Source organism: Ictalurus punctatus, chromosome 21 (assembly GCF_001660625.3).
Source record: "Ictalurus punctatus breed USDA103 chromosome 21, Coco_2.0, whole genome shotgun sequence".
Classification (NCBI taxonomy): Eukaryota; Metazoa; Chordata; class Actinopteri; order Siluriformes; family Ictaluridae; genus Ictalurus; species Ictalurus punctatus.
The window spans coordinates 7,584,599-7,604,997 of record NC_030436.2 but is presented as its reverse complement, the minus strand read 5'-3'; the positions used below and the strand labels follow the sequence as shown (position 1 = coordinate 7,604,997).

At 41.7% G+C, this 20,399-nt stretch overlaps 1 protein-coding gene across 9 annotated transcripts in view; it reads right to left on the bottom strand.

Annotated features, from left to right (window-relative positions):
- slmapa (sarcolemma associated protein a) overlaps positions 1-20,399 on the bottom strand; it is a 58,039-nt gene that overhangs the window by 21,820 nt on the left and 15,820 nt on the right. For 8 of the 9 annotated variants that reach the window (XM_017450313.3, XM_017450312.3, XM_017450316.3 and 5 more), the window contains exons 2-10: positions 17,655-17,802; positions 16,718-16,790; positions 5,422-5,458; positions 2,572-2,634; positions 2,298-2,393; positions 825-896; positions 596-736; positions 369-506; positions 102-270 (exon numbers count right to left, since the gene is read on the bottom strand). In XM_017450313.3, the coding sequence (XP_017305802.1) occupies positions 102-270; positions 369-506; positions 596-736; positions 825-896; positions 2,298-2,393; positions 2,572-2,634; positions 5,422-5,458; positions 16,718-16,790; positions 17,655-17,802 (937 nt within the window). Of the gene's footprint in view, positions 1-101; positions 271-368; positions 507-595; positions 737-824; positions 897-2,297; positions 2,394-2,571; positions 2,635-5,421; positions 5,459-8,420; positions 9,245-16,717; positions 16,791-17,654; positions 17,803-20,399 lie in introns of those variants that run through there. The other variant, XM_053673940.1, reaches the window with a different exon arrangement.

The window sequence follows — 20,399 nt, the reverse complement described above, 5'->3', positions numbered from 1 at the left end:
TCTCCGCTTGTCCCACCAGGCTCTTAAATCTGAAAGAGATGCAGGGATCTGTGCGCGCGCGTGTGTGTGTGTGCGCGCGTGCGTAAACACACACGTTATACCTTGAAGAGCTGTGAGCCTCTCATTGGTGAAGTCGTTGTCTGCCTGTAGTGCCTCGATCCGAGCTTGAAGTGCTTGCTCTTTCTCTTCCATCTCCTCGATTCGCAGCTGCAGCTCCTTCTTTTCGTTCTGGCCTTTTTGCGTGAGCTCCTCTTGCTTGCCTTCAGCCAGCTGAAAGAAAGAAAGAAAGGGGGGGGGGACAGCAAAGGCATCATGAAATGTGGGCTCTTAATTTCTACATCCTGAATGAAAACGCTGATTGTTCTTGCCTTGATCTTGTCAGTGAGATCCTTAATTTCGTTCACAGCTCCGTTGTACTTGTTGGCCAGCTCTCTCAGCTCCTCCTGAGTTCGCTCGTTCATCTCCTTCAGGTGCGTACATTCATCTTCTGTGTTACTGAGAGTCCGCTGAAAAAGCGCAGTGAAACGACGTGAGTCGAGACACGTGAAGACCGATCGCACTCGGGTGCGCCGTCTGTGGTTCCGGTCTCTCTTACCTCCACTTCGGACAGCTTCCGAACCACCTCGATTTTCTCCTGAAGTACCCGCCTCAGGGACTCTTTGGCTGTAGTCTCGTAATTGAGTTTGTCCTCCGTTAAGGCGACAAGCTCCTTTCGGATGCCGTCCTCCGTTTGGTTCTGGAGGAATTGTAAAAATATCCACTGCTGAGTGCTGGGATGAATTACGACTCGTTACTGAAAAACATTTGCATCACAAAAGCCTTACTTTTGAATACGCCTGCAACTGGTTCCCCATCACCTCCAATCTTGAGAGTAACCGGTCTTCGTCTATTAAAGCCTGAAGAGAGGTGCAAAACAACGACGCGAACAGGGCGTTAGAGGAATAGTTCGGTGAAAAATACAAGCAATACAATAATTTTATACTAGTGTTGTTTTGAAGCCTTAGAAGCAGTCTACAAGTCACCATTTTGGTGGAAGCATTTCCCACCACCCAAGATTGATCAATTCTAACACTGAATCTTCAAGACTTCAGCAGACTTGCCAACCCTGAAGAGGAACAATGGCGTGTCCAGGGTGAGGGTGTAAAATCTTGGCACATTTTTTAATAATCGCCCTTTCACAAATACATTTTCTAAAGGTAGAAACTACAGTGCATGTACACTACCGTTCAAAAGTTTGTGGACACTCGACTGAAATGTTCCTCGTGATCTTAAAAACATTTTGATCTGAAGGTGTATGATTAAAGGTTTGAAATCGGTGTTGTAGACAAAAATACAATCGTGCCGACGTATTTGTTTCTTTCATTACAAAACAAACATTTTATTTACAAAATAAATATTTTTGTTTAAACGGACAACTCTGAGGGAAATATTCCACAAGCAACTGATAAGAGTCCAGCGTAGGTTTAAACTCCTTTAACCCTGTTTAAAAAGCATCGCAGGGAAATTCCTCAAGAAATCGGTCGGGAAAACGCCAAGAGTACATTTCTGTAAATTCTTGGCAAAAAGGGCGTCTACTGTGAAGACGCTAAAATATAAAAATATTTTGGGTTTATTTAGGTTGTTTTTTTTTGTTCCCCCCCCTCGACATAATTCCCATAGTTCCATTTGTGTTACTCCAGAACTTTGATGACTATTATAAAAATGCAGGAAAATAATAAAAATAAAGAATGTGTCTAAACGTTTAATCGGAAGCGTATATACAGGGTTTTACGGTAACCACCACACATGCTTCAGCTTCCTCCTTCCCAAGCGAATGCTTTCCTGAGGGTTACAGTAAAACCCTGTACACACACTGTCCAGTTTCTACCGTGACAGGCTCGACCGTGCTGTTTGAACACCGCTGGGCCGACAGGTGCAGGAGAGCAATTAGTATTTTAAATCACTTTCTAAATCTTCAATGCCGTTAAAATTATTTAACACAAAGTGTTAGAGTTGCAAAATCAGGTTTGTTTTTTTGCCCAAAATGTGTTCTTGATTATTTTCAGCAACAAAAACAACTAAATAATGTTAACTATACATGTATCTAATGTTATCCAAGCTGAATATACACCGACAGGTCTGATTTCACATTAAGGAACTCCAAACATTCTCCATTTATCATGGTTGAAAGTGAGGGTGTGTGGCCTCAAACACAATGAATAACCTGAAGAACTCCTCACAGAAATACAAGTCACTCCTTCTGATTATATTTTAATTTTTGTTTATGAATAGCTCAGTGCAATGCTCGAAGTCTTTACCTGCCAGCTGCTCTCAGAGGCCTCCTGTGTGCTGGCCAGGAGCCTCTGCAGCGTAGCTAACTTCTGCTCCAGCATCTGCTCCCTGTGTAAGGCCTCCTGTAGAGGTGAAAATGACACAAAAACACCATTATCGCTAGTCAGAGGCACCAATTATTCCGTTTAGCTTAATTCTATATAGTGTCCTTTGATATTTAAAGGAACGCTGGTCACTTTACTTCCATATTTGAAAAACATGCACAAAAAGTGGCCACTAGGGGTCAGTGCAGCTCCGTACCTGCAGGTACTGAGACAGCTGAAACAGTTCCTGAGAGTACATACTGGGCGTATTTGCGGCAACCTGGAGGGAAAAAGGGAAACCAGTGTCAAAACAGAGCCACCTCAGAACAGTGTACCGCACAACCACAGGCATGGGTGTAGACCTGGAATGGTTATAAAATCAACGGCACAAGCACATACACGCCCAGTGCTTCATGTAGGAATTCTAATGGGAATACTGAACTCATGGTGGTACAGTTAATGATTAATAATACACAGAAGTACATTTATAGGTAACACTGCTGACATTTGCTGGAGTCCCCCCCCCCCCCCCTTCCCCATATTTGAATGAATCCAACCTTGAGGCAACTCAATACAAATCCTGACCTCGCTGCCAATAATGAAAAAGCTGGAAAATTCTCACAGGAAGGAGGACTCCACGTGCCGTGTGAAAGGAGACAGGAGTAGGTCAATTCAAACCGACCGCACCAGATGCTGCAGTCAGATATACGCGATGGTGAGCGCACTGTTATGAGCGTCTGTAAAAGGGCAGAGTGCTGGCAGGCCCACATTCCTGAGGGCTGAGAGGGAAGCAACACCAACTACACCCTCTCTATGATAGCACAGACACACCGAAAGGAGGAGTAAGGAGTAAGTGTTGGTAGTGGAATGTAGAGGAAGCATTGTAAACTACAAATACACCAGAATTTTAACTTAGTGATGAACGTGAATATAGATAAACAAAGCTCCTATTTTTGTTTGAAAATTAGCAGCACTCGAATGAGAATAAATATCTAAACTGGCAGAAACACATGAAGACATGTCTTAATTGTATAAAAAAAAAAAAAAAAAAAAAAAAAAAAGTGTCACATTTCTACTATTTAGCAATTTTACTACTTTATTTTGAACTAACTTTTGTTCAACCCCCAAAATGTCAACGGACCCTAGGACGTCAATTAGATTTTCAGCCATCTTGGATTTTGTTTGTTTGTTTGTTTGTTTTGGGAGGGGGGGGGGTTTACACTACTCCTCCTATAACTTTTGTCCACATTTCACCAAATTTGGCTCATAAGACCCATCTGCGCAAACGTTATTGAAGGGGATTTTTCGGCAAATCTGCCGACGGGAAGTGACGCTGTCTCTCATTAACGACTTTACAGCTTCTTGAGTCATATCTCTGCCATGCATTTACATATCAGCACCACACTTAGATATTCAGGACAACGCCCTGAATGTGAGGAACTGAGATTTCATGCACAAAAAATCGTAAACAAGGCTATATCTGTGCAGATCTTTTTCCCATCAATACGAAACTTATGTCTTGAGGGGTCTCAGATTGGTCTTGTGATGGTGCCCCCTAGCTGCCATTGTGTGCGAGGCCCCGTAAATACTGCTCGCCGCTTTAATTATTAATACTGATTACCATCATTATTGCTGTTTTTTATTAAAATATTAAATCCAGACTAGAAAGCCAATTCCTAGACACACAAATCAGCAGGTGAGGAGATCAGATTAACGTAAAATGATGAGCAGAGTGTCCGAGTAAGAGTGCATATCAGGAAGGGAGGCTCAAAGGCAGGGTGAAAAGACTTAATTAGATTTCAGCTTGCTCGCTAATGCGATTAAGTGTTCTGAGCATGAACTCAGCTCTTTCCTGTCTTCACAGAAAGACATCTCTCTGTGTGTGTGTGTATAACTAGTCAGCACAAATGCTCAATTCCTCATTAGCTCCTGTCCTAGAGGAACAGATATCCCACCCAGACGATGATATGAGGGGGAAGTCAGCCTGCATTATTGATGTTGTCTTGTACATTATTCATAAATACACCAATTACACAACCAGTAAGTGTAGTGATGGATACTGGTCATCAATCACTTTAATCATGTGCACGCATTATTAATTTGTTTAGAAGATAATACTTTATTAATCCCCAGATAGAGAAATTAGGGTATTTATTAAACATTATGAACAGTGATATTGTTAAGTCGTGGGATTAAAAACTGGTTTCAGTGGATTCAAATATCTGTACATGAACAAAAATATGCACTCGATCGCAAGTAGGTCACATGACCATAACATGTCTGTAGGCTTCACCTGTGCTAGGAGCCCTAACTTACATTAACTACCAGTATTGCTTCTCCGACACGTGCTTTTATTAAACGATGTCTATACTGAAATGCTCTTCGTTTTACACTGGGTTTTTCATTTGGGTTTGGGGGAGAAGATAGAAGAGAGTGCTTCCTCTTTTCCCACAGGATGTGACACTCTTTACCAACAAGTCAACTGAGACAATATACAGAGATAAACCTGCTGTAAACAGCTTAATTTGCAGTAAACAGCTCAAGTAATGACTGATCCATGTACTCATACTGTCCCAAAAACATAAAATAACAACAGAAATGAAATAAACGTGTATACAGTATATGGCCCACCTCATTATTAAGTCATGTTCAGTGATTTGGATTCAAATAAAGGCAGAAAACCATTTCCTCTCAACTGCTGAGCATATTATTTGAAAGAAGATGGCTTTTATCCAGATATGGTCACAATACAACACAAACATGAACTCCGGCAGCGGCGACAAAAAAGAAGTCAGTACAGAGCAAAGTCAGTGGAGGAGTAAGTGTGGCGATGTAACAAGTGCTATAAACATTTAAAAAAAAGAGGAAGCGCCGTACACGCTCGACACCGACACCACGCGATGAACGTGCGTCAAAATCTCACGCGTCTCGCAATTTCGGATAAACAAGAGGGAAACAAAACGGGTTAGGGTAAGTGTTACGGTGAATAATTTCACATGAAACGTCACCGGTTAAAGATGGGTGTTTCACAAACACAAAAAATAAGGCTGAATAGAAAAAGTCTTACCTTATCAACAGGTAGTGGTAGTGGTGCTTGAATGACACTGGGGGGAAACAAAAAAGAAAGAAAACAGGTCAATGGCGGATCAAAACTATGCTAACTCATGACAGTTCACGTGCAGTTCATGCAGCCAGACGTGAACCCTTCCAGAGTTTCTGAGTAAAAAAAAAACACAAAAAAAAAAAAAAAAAAAAAACGGCCTTTGCTCTGGTTTAATGTTTAACGGTGACGCAGCAGGTGAGTAACCATGGAGCTAATGCTCACTCCCAGATAAGACTTACTGACTTCACTCAGGTGCATACCAATGTGCCAACATTCCTAACGAGAAAACTAGAGAAGGCACCACCTTTGGTGGTGGATGGGAGGGCTATTTTTTTTATTTTTTCCTCCCAGACATGCAGCAAGCAACAAGGGGGGATTTTAAATACAAATTTTAAAACAAAATTTTCGATTTTTATTCAAAGATAAAAATAAACAAGGCTGTAACATGACAACGAGGGAGGTGTTTTTTTTTGTTTTTTTTTTAAAACATGAATGAAAACTTTAGTGCAGGTAGTGAACTTGTTCAAAAGCCTCTGACATGGTCACATTCAAAAGGCAATAAAGTGCAACGAAAAAAAACAGACAATCTTTTTATATTCCTCCCAGACATTCTCAACAGAGGTGACAGAGACACCCATTACTGTAGCCTAAAATTTCTAACTAGCTGTGCTTTGAGAACAACGGGAAAACACGCTTATCAACAACAGCTTTAGTGGACCATCTGGTTTAGTGCTTCAGTGACTGCTTCAGCACCTTTTGTCAGCACTGCTCTGTAGAAACGTGTTCGTTTGCCTTAAATCCGTAAAATTTCCAGATAGCATTCCTGCTGTTTACTTTATCCACCAAAACTGGTCACACAGGCTGTGCACTTCCATTTTTATAACATCATAACAAAACACGATATTACCGGCGCGAATGAGACGGGTGAAGAGAACACAGCACTGTGAGTGAGTGAAAGGAGGCGGGGCTATGTAGGCACTGCGTTGTGTCTCAACTCGCTGTCGGAGAGAAGAGATAGCGAGAAAGCGCAGCTGGTATCGGTGCATCGATACCGTGGAGAATGATTATTGAAACCATTTGGAATATTCAGAATCGATATGTATTGGAGGAAGAAAAAAAAAGAAAAGAAAAAAAAAAAAAAAAAAACCACACACACACACACACACACACACACACACACACACACCAACAAACTATTTTTGCCAACACTAACTCGAATAGCCGAAGACGCATTTACGACCCATGCTTACTCATGTGATTTCTGTCGCTCAACAACAGCAAGGTGATTTTTATAACTTTGTTAGGCGGGACACTTCAGATTCTAGAGTGTGTTTGATTGGACAGAAAACCTGATGAGAAGCTGAAGTGCACAACGAGGTAATCAAAATTGTTGCTCCGTATCGGTGATAGAGAGAGACCATATGTTTTGAATGCGTACATCTAAATGCGAATTTTGTCATTGACAAAATTCAAACCAAAAACAAACCAAAAGAAAAGGTTAACAAAAAAAACGCAGCAGTAACAAGGGGTCCAAAATCATCAACGCCATGGCTAAACCGTATATGTTTGCACCTCTGAATTAACCAGCAATCTAATATCTTTCCCCTTTTTTCTAACTCAAAAGACTGAACATGCACATGCAAAGTGCTCAAAATCAAGAGTGGTATATAATACTGGCTTTAAAGCAAAATACATTTCATTAAACCAACCTGGGAAAAAATAACAATAATAAAATGGAATCAAACGAAGGTTTTCTACGTCTTAAAAAGCCGCCATGACGCAGCTTTCAGTCTCGAATTCTTCCGCTTGAAATTTGTTGACATTAATGGAAAGCAGAGGGGTGTCGTCTAACAGCTCCGTACACCGGGATGCTACTTCCTGCCTCCAAACGAGACACAGAAGCTCGGTGCCTGAAATGTCAGCTGTGCTACTGCGTTTCTGAAATGGCCACGAGCCAGAGATTAAATCTCCTCGCCATCAGCGCCGTGTCATAACAGTGTGATTAACTCAAAAAAGCCACTGAACACGTGCGTACACGCTGAAGCCAGGACGCCATTCCTTGCTCTTTCGCATTGTGGAACATATTCAGGATAAAGTTCAACTACAACAGTGTGAGAACACCTAGTAACGTTTTAACTCCAGTTTATCAGGGCTGCATCTGGTAATAACTGACAGGCAAGCGGTTCCTCGCCGTATCAGCACCATCGCTCACATGTCCGCTCATAAAGCGCTTAGATATGACTGTGCTTAAAAGCAATTCGTTTGGACTTTGTTCAACGGTTTCCTGAATCAGAGATACGTCAGTGTGCGGGTCTATACTCGCAAGTGAAATCAGTGAAAATCAATGTGCTCGATGGATGTTTTTTTCATTAGTTCTGTTTTTCCTTTATGAACGACGCACTTCTGAGGGCATGGGAACATAACTAAAGCTGAAATTACCATATGCGCAACATCTAAAGCAAACAAATTAGCTTTTGGATGAAACCTCACATCAACTTTGACTGGAAGTGGCTAGTTTGAATGTTAAATTTAAACGTAAATACGTTTAAATATTATATATATATATATATATATATATATATATATATATATATATATATATATATATATATATATATATATATATATATATATATATATATATAAACATATATATATAAACATGTATATATATATAAACATATATATATATATAAACATGGTTTATTTTTAATTTCTGTTTTGCTGGCAGTTTATTAAACCTTTTCATCATGAAACAAATCACCACATTTTTAAGATACATGACAAATCACATCACTCACTGCTACTTAAACATTTAGTACATTTCTGTTTTATATCATTCTTTTCAAACACGTACTCTTGTACATTTACACATTATCCTACCTCGAACGATACCTCCACTGATAATCATGGAATGCAGATTGCTTTATAGTCAGTAAAATGTAAAGAGATAAGTACAGTACCTTGAGTGCACACCCTTTCCTAATCGGCATATTGGCGAGAACTTCCCTAGGAGAACTGTAAAGTCAGGTGACCTTTTTCCCCAACCCTCCGACAGTTAGCTTATCGTTTCCTTTTAATCAACACACGTTTGACCTCTGGAGAACCAACCACACGACTCTTCCTCTTTGGGGTTGGTTTCGGTTATCAGAGTTAAAGCAGGTGCTCGTTTAGATCCAGAGAAGATACAGTAACAGGACAAATCCTTTAATGGGTCATGGTTATTCTTCATTTTAATTCCCGGTTTTGAAAGTCTCAGTCATCACAGAGGAGTACACTTCTTTGCCGTTTTACAAGAAGATTTCACATCCTTGTCAGCGGACTGTTCAAGTTTCCAGTTTCAAAATGGTTACCCCGTCAGCTCCACGTGAAGTAACAGAACGGCCGTGACTCCTGGAGCTGCAGGTGAAGATTAAACTGGGTAAAGCCGAGCTCCGACTCATTCGAAGAACAACTTCAAACACGCGCGTGACAGAATAAAGATCTCGATAACTCACGTTTTTCGTGCGGTAAAAGCCGGACAGGATTATTAAGCAGCCAAACCGGATCTCCAGGCTGATGTACCTGTGATCGGAGAAGTAAAGCTAACAGGTTGGAGTGCATTCCTCTGAGCAAACGAGACGTACGGAGGTCCACAGCTGAATGCAGAAACTGTTCACTTCGGGATCAGTCGGCCGTGGAGTAACATCAAGACATCGGGCTATGAGATTTACTGAACCCAAACGACAAGCTCTTGATGGAGGAATGCTCGAGCCTCCACCTGGCTTCAGCTGATTTCCCCAAAATTAGAGCAGAGTGTTGCCCAAGGCACACGGTCTGCTATATGCGTGCCTGCGTGTGTGTGTGTGTGTGTGTGCGTGCTCACACATGTCTTGTCAGGTTTATGTAAGCCTCCAATGAGTCACAGTGGTGCTTGCTGTGCTAGGGCTGAAGACGCAAGCTCCACTGATGTCTTCAGAGTGTTTTTAAGACACCCCATCGCCTCCATTCGGAGCACCGTCCATCATCATGGCATCACCCTCTACATTCACATTTACAGAAACTGTCAAATGTGTGCAACTCGTTATACAAGCCAACACTGATACAAGCGCAATCGGTTCTGTCCGACTAGAAATGACAATCAATACAATAAAAGCTACAACAATAATTACAACTAGTTTGCGCAATATTACATCCAGGTATTTATCCCAATCATAACGCCAGTTTAGGAACAGACTCCCCCCACCTCCCCTCATTGGTAAATTATAACCATGTATTCCTTATTTTAGTAATCTAAACTCAAACATATACTTTTTAATAATAAGTGCACCAATGCGTTAAATGCCAAAATAAAATTTAACTCTAAATTCACCAATACGCACCATATGTGCAAACGCTTGCGGACACCTGATCACCACATATGGGGATGTGTTTCTACTCCAATCTGTTGCACACAATTATCTAGAACATCATGCTGGAACAGGTTTGGACATCCAAGTTGGACAGAAGGGAAACTGTAATGCTATAGCACGACCATGCCCTTGTGTACAATGCAAAATCCATGAAGAAATGGTTTGCCAAGGTTGGAACAGAAGAACTTCGAGAGTCCTGCACAGATCCCTGAACACCTTTGGGATGAGCTCCAGGTCTCCTTTGTTGCCATTCGGTCTCAAATGGTGCTACTCTAAGCAAATTAGTGCACTTAAAAGGTACCGCCTACATTCAAGAAAGCTAAAAAAGAAACTGGCAAATATTTGTTGAAGACCTGTCCTGAGAGAGAGAGAGACACACAGACACACACAATGATGAGGCAATACTCAGGATCAGACCCAGAGGAAACAGCCATCTCCCTTTGGTGTGTCGCGCTCAGAAAATGGAAAAAAGCACAGCACGAGCCTCTGCCCAGTAGTATCTTCATCCGTCGATATCTACAGTACCCTCTTACCCCCCCACCCCCCCATTACGTCAAGTAGTAACCCCATCAGCTTTCATATGGAACGAAAAGGAAACATGGGCCTGTTTAAAGATGAGCAACTTTCTTTATAATAATAAAAAACACACAACCCATGGAGAAATATCTTTAGCAGATGTCTTCAGTCAAATTGCTGTGAAGAATTTTCCAGAGCCGTGCTTGGAAAGAAGCTTCCCTCGGCTTACTCAGGCCTGTTCTGACGCACGCTGGAGGAGGGGGAGAATAAAAATAAATAATAAAAAAGAAAAAAAAAATACATTTTACCCATAACATTAAAGTAAACTTTACACAGAGGTGCATAGAGACATAAAAGCGAGCCCGGGGCCTGCATCTCGCTCGTCCTGGCTGCTCTCCAGAGAGAAGAAGAGGCTCAAACGCAACGAGCAGCATGTGGCTTCTATAAATACCTCCGTTAACAGGGCCTCGGTCTGAGAGCCGAGCACGAACGTGAACATGGCACTGAAATAGGGAGATCAGATTGGGTGCTCTGCTGCAGTCACAGGACACAATTCATCACGGACGTCTTTAAACACTGCTGCAGGCCCACAGGCATGGAGAGAAAAAGCCCCCAGTGGGCAGGGAGAGAGAGAGATCCATTCAATTTCCTTCTGAAACAGGGAGTCAGAGTGACGCTGTGTTGAAGCACATGACTGACTCACACGACAGCACATCAGAGATATGCCACCCCCCAAAAACAAACCTGACCGACAGCTTAAACGGCGTTCACGCCATGTCGTAATTACCGTAATTACGGGATCCTCACTTGTAAAAAGCGTAGAACTCGTAATTACAATGTTGATTTTAGGAGAGCTCCCACCTGACCGCTGCAACGTCATGCGGAAACACTCAAACTGGCGGCGGCTTCAGCGGTAAAACATAGTGAAGTGGTTCTCTCGTAATATAATATTTCTGTGCAATAATTCTATTGTTAAAGCCTGACGATAGACACGACACAGTTTGTCATTTCGCAGCCGTCAACACTTAATTCCGGGATGAGGACACAAACAGCTCCGAGTAGAACATCATGGAGTGAACCCAGCCTCTCTCATCGAGTGTTGAAGCCTTGACGCTTTATAAAGACAGAATCACTGCTTATTCCAGCACTGAACAGACCCAAGTTGGTCAAATATTTACTGTCATGTAACAACCACCACCACTACAACCACCTCAATCAACAGGAACAACGTGCAGGAAGATGCACAAGCAAAAACGCAACCATATTCACTGCTAATAAGCTACTGTACGACATGCAGTACTGTGCAAAAGACACGGGCACACGCAAAGAAATGCTGTAAGGCAAAGATGCCTTCAAAAGTAATTCATTAATAAAACGGGAGAGAAAAATAAGCCCATTGGTAGTCAAGGAAAAGTAAGTAAGTTTGTTTTTCTGCCGCGGTTCCTCTGAAGGCTTTATGTAATACACGTAGAGCTGCAAATAACTATCTTGATAATCGATTACTTCTACTAGTTAGATTAAAAAGGCCAATTTTTATTTTCTGTATTATTTCAAGGGTATTATTTCACATTCTGCCTAGAGTGGTCCTTCACACAGTGTGCAAACTGAAGGCTATAAAAAAAAGGTATTAAGTGTGTGTAATGTAATTAACGGGGCTACAGTATGCTATACACCGTGCAAAGGATTTTTAAAAATATTTTTAAAAAGTTAAATCACTATATTAAAAATAGTTTGTGCTTTTGTTTTTGTGTTAACTGGTAAGAGGTTGAACGTAGTGCAGTAACACACATTCACATCTTCCTATATTCTCTAAAGGTACGACACTTCGTACATTTTCATACAATGACATGTCTAACCCAGTTACAGTTACCGCTCTCAAACACTTTAGTTTCGAAATATCGCATCAAACAACATATTTGATCGACATGGATATTTTACTCACAGTTATTGCGCTTCCTTTCTATCGCTCACTGTTTGATAGACGCGTACGCATGGACTCGTGCTCGTTCGGTGAAGTGGAACGGAGACTCGCTCACCGTCTGGACGAGGCTTTGTGTCAAATGGAAATAACGGCGTGAATTTCTAACATTTACAGATAAGGATATAAAAAGGTAAGAAAAGGTAAGAATGTCGTTTCTGCGCTGTCTGGAAGCATACATGAAACATGTCTGAAACACATTAAACGGCACACGTGTCCGTCGCAGCATCCGACACGATGAGTGAGCGCTTTTTACGAGTCGGAAGCTCGTAATTACGACATGGCGTGATCGCAGATTTGGCCACTAGGTTTCTGGGCAACAGTGCTTTCACGATGGTCTGGGAAAAAAAATGAACAAACAAACAAAAAGTGGCTCATCAATACAACAGGAGGTGGGAATAAAGTGTTAAACAAATATAAATATAAAAGTAGTAGTGACACTCCACGTAATACTTCTCTGGTTTAACGACAGATTGTCGGTCCATGTTTCTTTTGGTGTACACTCCTTAAAAACTCCTACAGATTCATTCAGAGAGCAGAATACCTCGACTGCTAGGACAAGCCAAGAGGAGTTATTTAACTACAAGAATCTGCGATTTCTGAACTTAGGTTACAGGTTAGGCTCTAAATGAGGAACGCGGCTAAAAACAACCACGCTGCTGGAATTAGCATGGATGCCAGGGTAGAGTACACCTCCTTTCCACAGGCTTTGCCAGCACTGGGTATGCAGCACGTGTTGCGAGCCAGCTACATGTCTCTGCGAAGCTTTCACAACACGCACAGAGGCATAGCCTGCAGTCCTGCTTCCCGTTCACACAGTGTCTAGATGTCAGCATTCATCTACGTTCCTACCTACGGCATGTAGCAGCTCGACACGAATCCACATAGCAAAGCTGATCGGTGCGACCTCCGACTGCACCAGCTGACAGCAACACTTCATAATGTCTATTTCACTTTCAGCAAGATGTCGTGAATGCTTCGTGCTCAAGCTAACAGCTGACCGAGTTGTGCGCAGTGTTCTCTGTTTACATAATCCCGATGAGATGTCATAACCTGACACTGGAGAGATAAATAGCCTAATCTGTTAATCTGTCAACTTAGTCTGCTAAATGATGGACTGTTTTATAAATAATGCAACCTTTTAGAGGTAGCAAAATTGTCAGGGGTGCAGAAAGTATTGTGAAATGTGAGATAATGGGTCAACAGTTAACGCAATTAATTTGGAAATGTCAATCAGGAATTAAACGCGTGACTTTCAACCGGGGGGGGGGGGGGGGGGGGGGGGGGCATGCCGCACCGCATTGATGCAGTAATTCATTCAAAAGTTTTAAAGCCCCGACTGAGTATCAAGTGCATAAATTAACATACTTTATCAGGTCGACATTTCTGTATTATAAGTTCTTTATTAGAATATTTTGAGATACTGGATTTTTGATTTCCGTGAGCTGTAAACTGTAATCAAGATTAAAAAACAAACAAACAAAAAAAAAGCTTAAAAAATTTTCCACTTTGTGTCTGTAATGAATCTAGAATACATGAAAGTTCCACTTTTTGAATTAAACTATGGGGGGGGGGGGGGGGGGGGGACACACGGACGGACTTTTCCACACTATTCTAATATTTTGAGGTGCACCTGTACATTTACCATTATCTAGAATCTGTCTAGCCAGTTTAACTTCTGGAATCGATGCTAATCTAACCTAGCATTAGCAAAGAAAAACCAGACTAAAAACATACCACAACATGAACATGGCTTTTTCAGATTCAAGTCTTCCTTGGAGGTAAAAGCCTCATTTTACAAGACTTTGCTTAATCCAGCATGCTGAAGCATGTTACTGAGGTAGGGCCAGGGCGCTCATCCTCCAGTTCAACACTGCAGTCTGGTGGCCTGTCCTTATTCAAACACACACACAAAGATAGCTATAGCCCTAACTACATTGTATAGCAAGAAAAGATGAACTGGATCAAATCCGTTTAATCTAATTTAGTCTTGGCCTGTTCAGTGGAATCGTCTCTATAGTACCACACCTACTAATCTTGAGAGTTAACCCTAAAACATGCACATCCATCCCCCGTCCTTTCGAACTGCTGCTCATGCTTTGTCACGGTGCAGCGCAACACACCGGGAGGAAAGATCTATCCACCCCGTTCCACACACAAACTCTCAAATGCTCCTGACTGGCTAGAGTCGTTCAGTACGTTTACACGGACAACAATAATCAGATATTAACACGATTAATACACTGATTACGAAACTATCATGTAAACAGCGATTATAGAGGACCTTAATCCGATTGAAGTCGTACTCGAAATAAACAAAAATCGAATCAAGACGCATGGAGTATTCCTGATTTAGTCACATTATCGCAGTGCATTACAGACATGTAGACACATTGATCGCACTAACATCGTGTTTGAGTTTTCACTACATTGTGCGACAGGACACGTACACACGGCAGCGCTCAACCGTTTGACGGCAAACAAGAGAGCATGGCTGTGTCCCAAACCGCGTACTTACCTACTATATAGTAGGCAAGATACATGTATCTCAGCTACTATATAGACGGTAAGTACGAGGTTTCGGATGCAGCCCACGGCTTCAAGCAGTCGTCTATTTGCACGTACAGCATGACAATTAACTGCACTTGAAGCATTCGGAATGAATGAATGAATGAATGAATGAATGAATGAATGAATAAATAAAACCCAAAACTGTATACGGTTTCATAACGAAGATGAACTGTATGTCGATACGTGAAATTCTGGAGGGAACGTGGGACGACGTGACGTGGGGATGTAATGACGTGTGGTTAACCTGACGACAGGTTAATCCCTCTATGTTCTATAACATGTAAAAAGGGAGCATGAAAGGAGTACTCAAAAAGCGACTCATGTAAACACCTTAATCACAATATTGTCTTATTCAGAATAAGCTCAATAATTCGATTATTGCTGACCATGTAAACATAGTCACTGTGCTTGATAGGGGAAAGAGAGCGTGCCCTGAGCATCCTGAGCGCACAACCAATTTTGCTCTCTTGGACTCATGGTCACGGACGGCTGTGGCATCGTAGGGAATCAAACTCATGATCAGGCAAATGCTTTTCCTTTGTGCCACTCAGGAACCACACTGGAATGAATATCGATCGTTTTTTTTTTTTTTTTTTTTAAATCTAGTGATCCAACCACTGTTGCTAAACTGTACAGCCATTTTCTGCGTCCCAATTCGCTATAATACCATCCGTCCTGAATAGCATCCGAGATTAGGATTAGTGTGTCCCGAATCGTAGTATGTTGAAAAGGCGATCCAGAACGTTCCTGGATGGTCTACTGTTTCCGGCAGATCTTCCAAGTGTGAATCCGTGGCCCCTTTTTCAGCTATTTTTACCCGCAACCCCTTGAAGTTGGAGGAGGAGTTTTGTGACACAGGTCAAGCTGCCTTCCGATTGTCTGATACAGCGAACGTGCAGGTTAAACAAGGGTTTATCAAGCTTAAAGCAGAGAAAATAAAATTAACAAATAAAAGGTAAATGATATATAGTATAAACTCTATGAGGAATACTGAATGAAAAGGCTGAAATGCATCGAGGAGCGTGTTTATGGCGCCTGTGTCCGTAACGTCCTCTTCTTTTACATGACGTGTCGGCGTGTCCCAGTACTCGCGAGCTCTTTTGCTACACACTCAAAAGTACGTACTTCTTCCTTCACAAAAAGGAGTGCACACTTTTAGCGCGTAGTCTGGGGAGATGAATTGGGACGCAGCAACTGAGAGAAGATAAAACCTTACAAAAAGATTTGTAGGGAGCATTCTGAAGGCTTAAAAAAACATTATATTTATGTAATTAACAATAATTTATATAATCATAAATATAACAATAATATTTAAGTATAGTAAAGAAGTACAATTACTCAAGTCTTGTCCACAGTTGGTTAGAAGCCACACAAGGATGATTCGAGTCACGGATGTACTGATCCGAGCACGCGGTTCACGCGGTGTTAAGCTGTTAGCTGATTTATCACTGTTTGGCTTGTATCTCTTACACTAAATTAAACCAGTATTCACAGCCTCGCTCATGGATGTGATGACTTATGTAAAGTAAAGTGAGCTAACAAGGAGACAGTGTTACACAGTACTGTGGTTGTCTTGCTGCAGCTTTATCACCACATTCATCTGCACTAAGATGATCTTACACGCCCCCCCCAAAAAAAAACAAAAAAAAAAAACAACCTGGAGTAACACCCTAGGCTTAATTCCACTAAAAACCTCCCCCTCTATGTGTGTGTGTGTGTGTGTGTGTGTGTGTGTGTGTGTGTGTGTGTGTACACTAGTTACTGTGCAGAGTGTATTTCCCAATGAACTGTAAACAAGTCTTACTCTGATCGCCGTCGTGCTTCCATGCCATCTGGAAGGAAGAGTTTGATGGACGACACTATGCAGCCATGCGTGACTACCGAGACAAAAAAAAAAGAAAGAGAGAAAGAAGATAGTCAGTAATTTCACTCAGTACTAAGAGAACGCTGCACAGTGAGGCGAGTTCACATCTGTTTTCTGACTTATACCAGCGTAAAAATCCTCAGCGATACATGGAAACTTCTAATAAGCCACGGTTTCAGTTAAAGAAAAAGTTCAATTGTTGCTGCTTGAGCGTGTAATCAAAAATCCGAGGCACTCCCTTGTAGCGCTGACTCATGTCCCAGTCTGACAGCTTTACGCGCCAGAATTTCATCAACTCGCATACGATAGTCAAGACAAGCTAAACGATATAAACACACACAAAAAAAAAACCCTTAGCATTTCTTTAATACCTTACCCACGTCCTGATTAGCCCATAACCTAAAACCCCTCGTATGTTCGTCTCCCTTTCGAGGATTGTCTTTGCTCTCTACATGCTCTCTTCACGCGAGTTACTTTGCATTCTTATCGGATTGTGAAAGCCACCATTTCGTCTGCTGCCATTACGACACCTTCCAAACAGTAATCGTGAGGTGCTCTTCGATTTCAAAACCCAGATGACAGGCTCACTAATGCAGCCAAAAATCCGTTTCAAAATCTTTCACCATCCATGTAAGTAATTTAAACCTCCCTATAATTTTATTTATATTAAAAAAAAAAAAAAAAGTCACTCAGTGTCAGCATCCTAAATATTGAAGCATGTTGCTTATTCGACATGTTTGCTCTGTGATCATTATAAGGCACAAAGAAAACAGGATGTGTGTGTGTGCTGTTATTAAGCAACACCGGCAGTACATTAAGGACGTGCTCTTAAAGCTATAAATGGTCAGTAGAGATAGCCGATAAACACGAGGCAAACCTTTGCGCGTGTTCTCTGTGACATCCACTCCGAACTGGATGATGTCGCCGGAGAGCACCTCGCACGGGGGACTCTCCTCGGAGCCCCGGCTCAGCCGCTGGCTGTTGATGAAGGTGCCATTGCTGCTCTTGGTGTCCTGGAGATAAAACTATAAGAAGAAGCAAAAGACAAAACAAAAAAAAAAAAAAAAAGATATGAAGACAAAATGAGAATCTGTAGAAACAAAGCTAGTCAGCTAAAATTGAAAAAGATGAGCTACCTGCAAACTTCAGACGCAGAGCTTGCGGATATTAAAAATCATGCCTTTATTTGCAATTTTAAGCAGCTAAAAAACAGGGAAAGCCAGAGCTTACAAACAGAATGGACGTCTCTGGGAAAACCTCTCAGCGGAGGAAACTCACGCGGTGATGTTCACGGGTTCCAGATTTCAGGCGGTCATTAAGTGAGGAATAACTGATGATGGGCCGGTGAATTATTAGAAAAAATAACGCGCACCGAGATGCTTACAATGGAGCGGAGTCAATTATTCCGCTTATACCACGGTGAACACACCTCAAGACATCGTTCAGATGGCTTACTTCAGGACACACTTCAGGTTTTTGTCCTTAAAGCGCTCGTGTGTGGAAATAACTTCTTACGCGTCCCATCTAAAGTATCCGCTGCTAATTCCAGAACTTCATTTTAGAGCTAGTAACGGAGGCTTGAGATATTCATACACAGTTATTAGAGAGAGAGAGCGCGAGATCACAGGTCCGTCCCCCCCCCCTTTGATGCTGATAATATAAAAACAGAACAATTAAATAAGTATTGATAGGCCTACTTGTTCACTGTTTTTTTTTAATCACTGCAGAAAACACGAAGAATAAATTTTGAGACATGTTCACAGGATTTTCCGTCTCATTACTGCAATCGCGTGCTCGCTCGCTCTCTCGCTCTCTCTCTCTCTCTCTCTCTCTCTCTCTCTCTCTCTCTCTCTCTCGAAAACAGTAAGAAAGCAAAAGCTTAATATCCTACAAGGTCAACATTGTACTTCTGGCTCAAGCCTACTTTTACTGTATACCAAAAAAACCTGTGTTCCGATATTTATGATTTGAAAAGGTTATACCTTGCTTAAAAAGGATTTAATCAGTTTTCTCAGAGTTGGAGCTATAAAGCAGGACGTCCAAGTCTGGTGCTGTCACCTACGTCTGTAGACAAGCGAGAGTTCATGCTTTTAAAATAAGGATGTGATTTCTTCTTATGTTCAGGTCTCAGCTAGAACTATTAAAGAAACAGGTTCAAATTAGTGGAACTTTAACAACTACTCAGTCTGCACTAACCTTACTCACCTTGCCTTACACACACACACACACACACACACACACACACACACGGGGTAATTCAGAGTAGTGGATCCTAACCGTATGTTTTTGAGGTGTGAGGAAACCAGAGAACTCACACAGACAGTAACATGAACTCAGGATCAAAATGGGGACCCTTGAGCTGTGAGACAGAAACACTATCCACTGCGCATCCAACAAACCGGGCGAGCAAAAAAAAAAAAAAAAGAAAGAAAGAAAGAAAGAAAGAAAGAAAGAAAAGAAAGGGGGGGGGGGGGGGGGGGTCTAAACTGAAGTGGCAGTGAGGCCTGTACTCTCTTACAAAAGCCGTCTGATCAAAACAACAAAAACAGCCGGCACACAGCAGTATCAAATGTCTAAGCCTCATGAGCTCCAGGAATACTACAGTGATGCGCTTCTCTCTGCTACAGGAACATCAGCTGCAGACGTTTATTTATTTATTTATTTATTCATTTATTTATTCGGAGATTATGTTTTCATGTTACAATTCTCTGTACTCCATCGCACTCTCTACTTCAGACAGAAAGCTTTACTAGAATGGTCGCACGCTATATATATATTTTTTTTTTACTGATGCACCGAAAGAAATCAAAAAAATTCAGGATGCACTTGGGTGTTAAAACCCAGTTTTAAAATAGTTATTTGTATAATTGTATTAATCTTACAATTTTTAAATCATTAATGACACTAGAACAACCCAGTGGTGGTCATGTGCTGCCCCATAACCCCTCCTTCTCTCCCGGTATGACAGCAACCTCTGATTCAGGACCACGACAGCTCAGCTTTCCTTCACCCGGCGCGTCAGCGTGCAGGCGGAATCGAATAACACCCGTCTGATTCAGATATACGCCAGCATCAAAAAAAAGTGCTTTACAAAGTTGACACCACCACAGCTTGAGCATCTTATGCGAGGCGGTTTCTCGTTCCCTGGTTCCCATGGTTACGGAGCAAATCCGGTGCTGGCACAACCCCCCCCCCCAAAAAAGGCTAGTGTTCATAAGGAGATAAACATACAAACATACACCACTATGGCATGAAACTGAGACGGTTAAAACAAAAGGATGTGATTTTTCTTCACCATTGTATACCACTAAGTGTTTAATTCCTCTTGCACCACAGCAAGCATTTCTTTTTATTTATTAAACACCATGTATTACGTTTTATCTGTTTATAGTTACGCTGTAATGTTTTACAGCTGCAAAAACAAAGTTAGTTCCTGAAATCACTTGCGTTATCACGGGTATAAACACTCTTTCCCTCGGCTCGAGTAAAAGAATTGCTCACTGGTCACGTTACTGAACAACCAAAAGCATCTGTCCTGAGGGCTTGCCCTCATCGGAAAACAAAAAGTTCCAGCTTTACCTGTGTTACAAAGCACCGACACTGTAGACTCCTTCCAGAGATT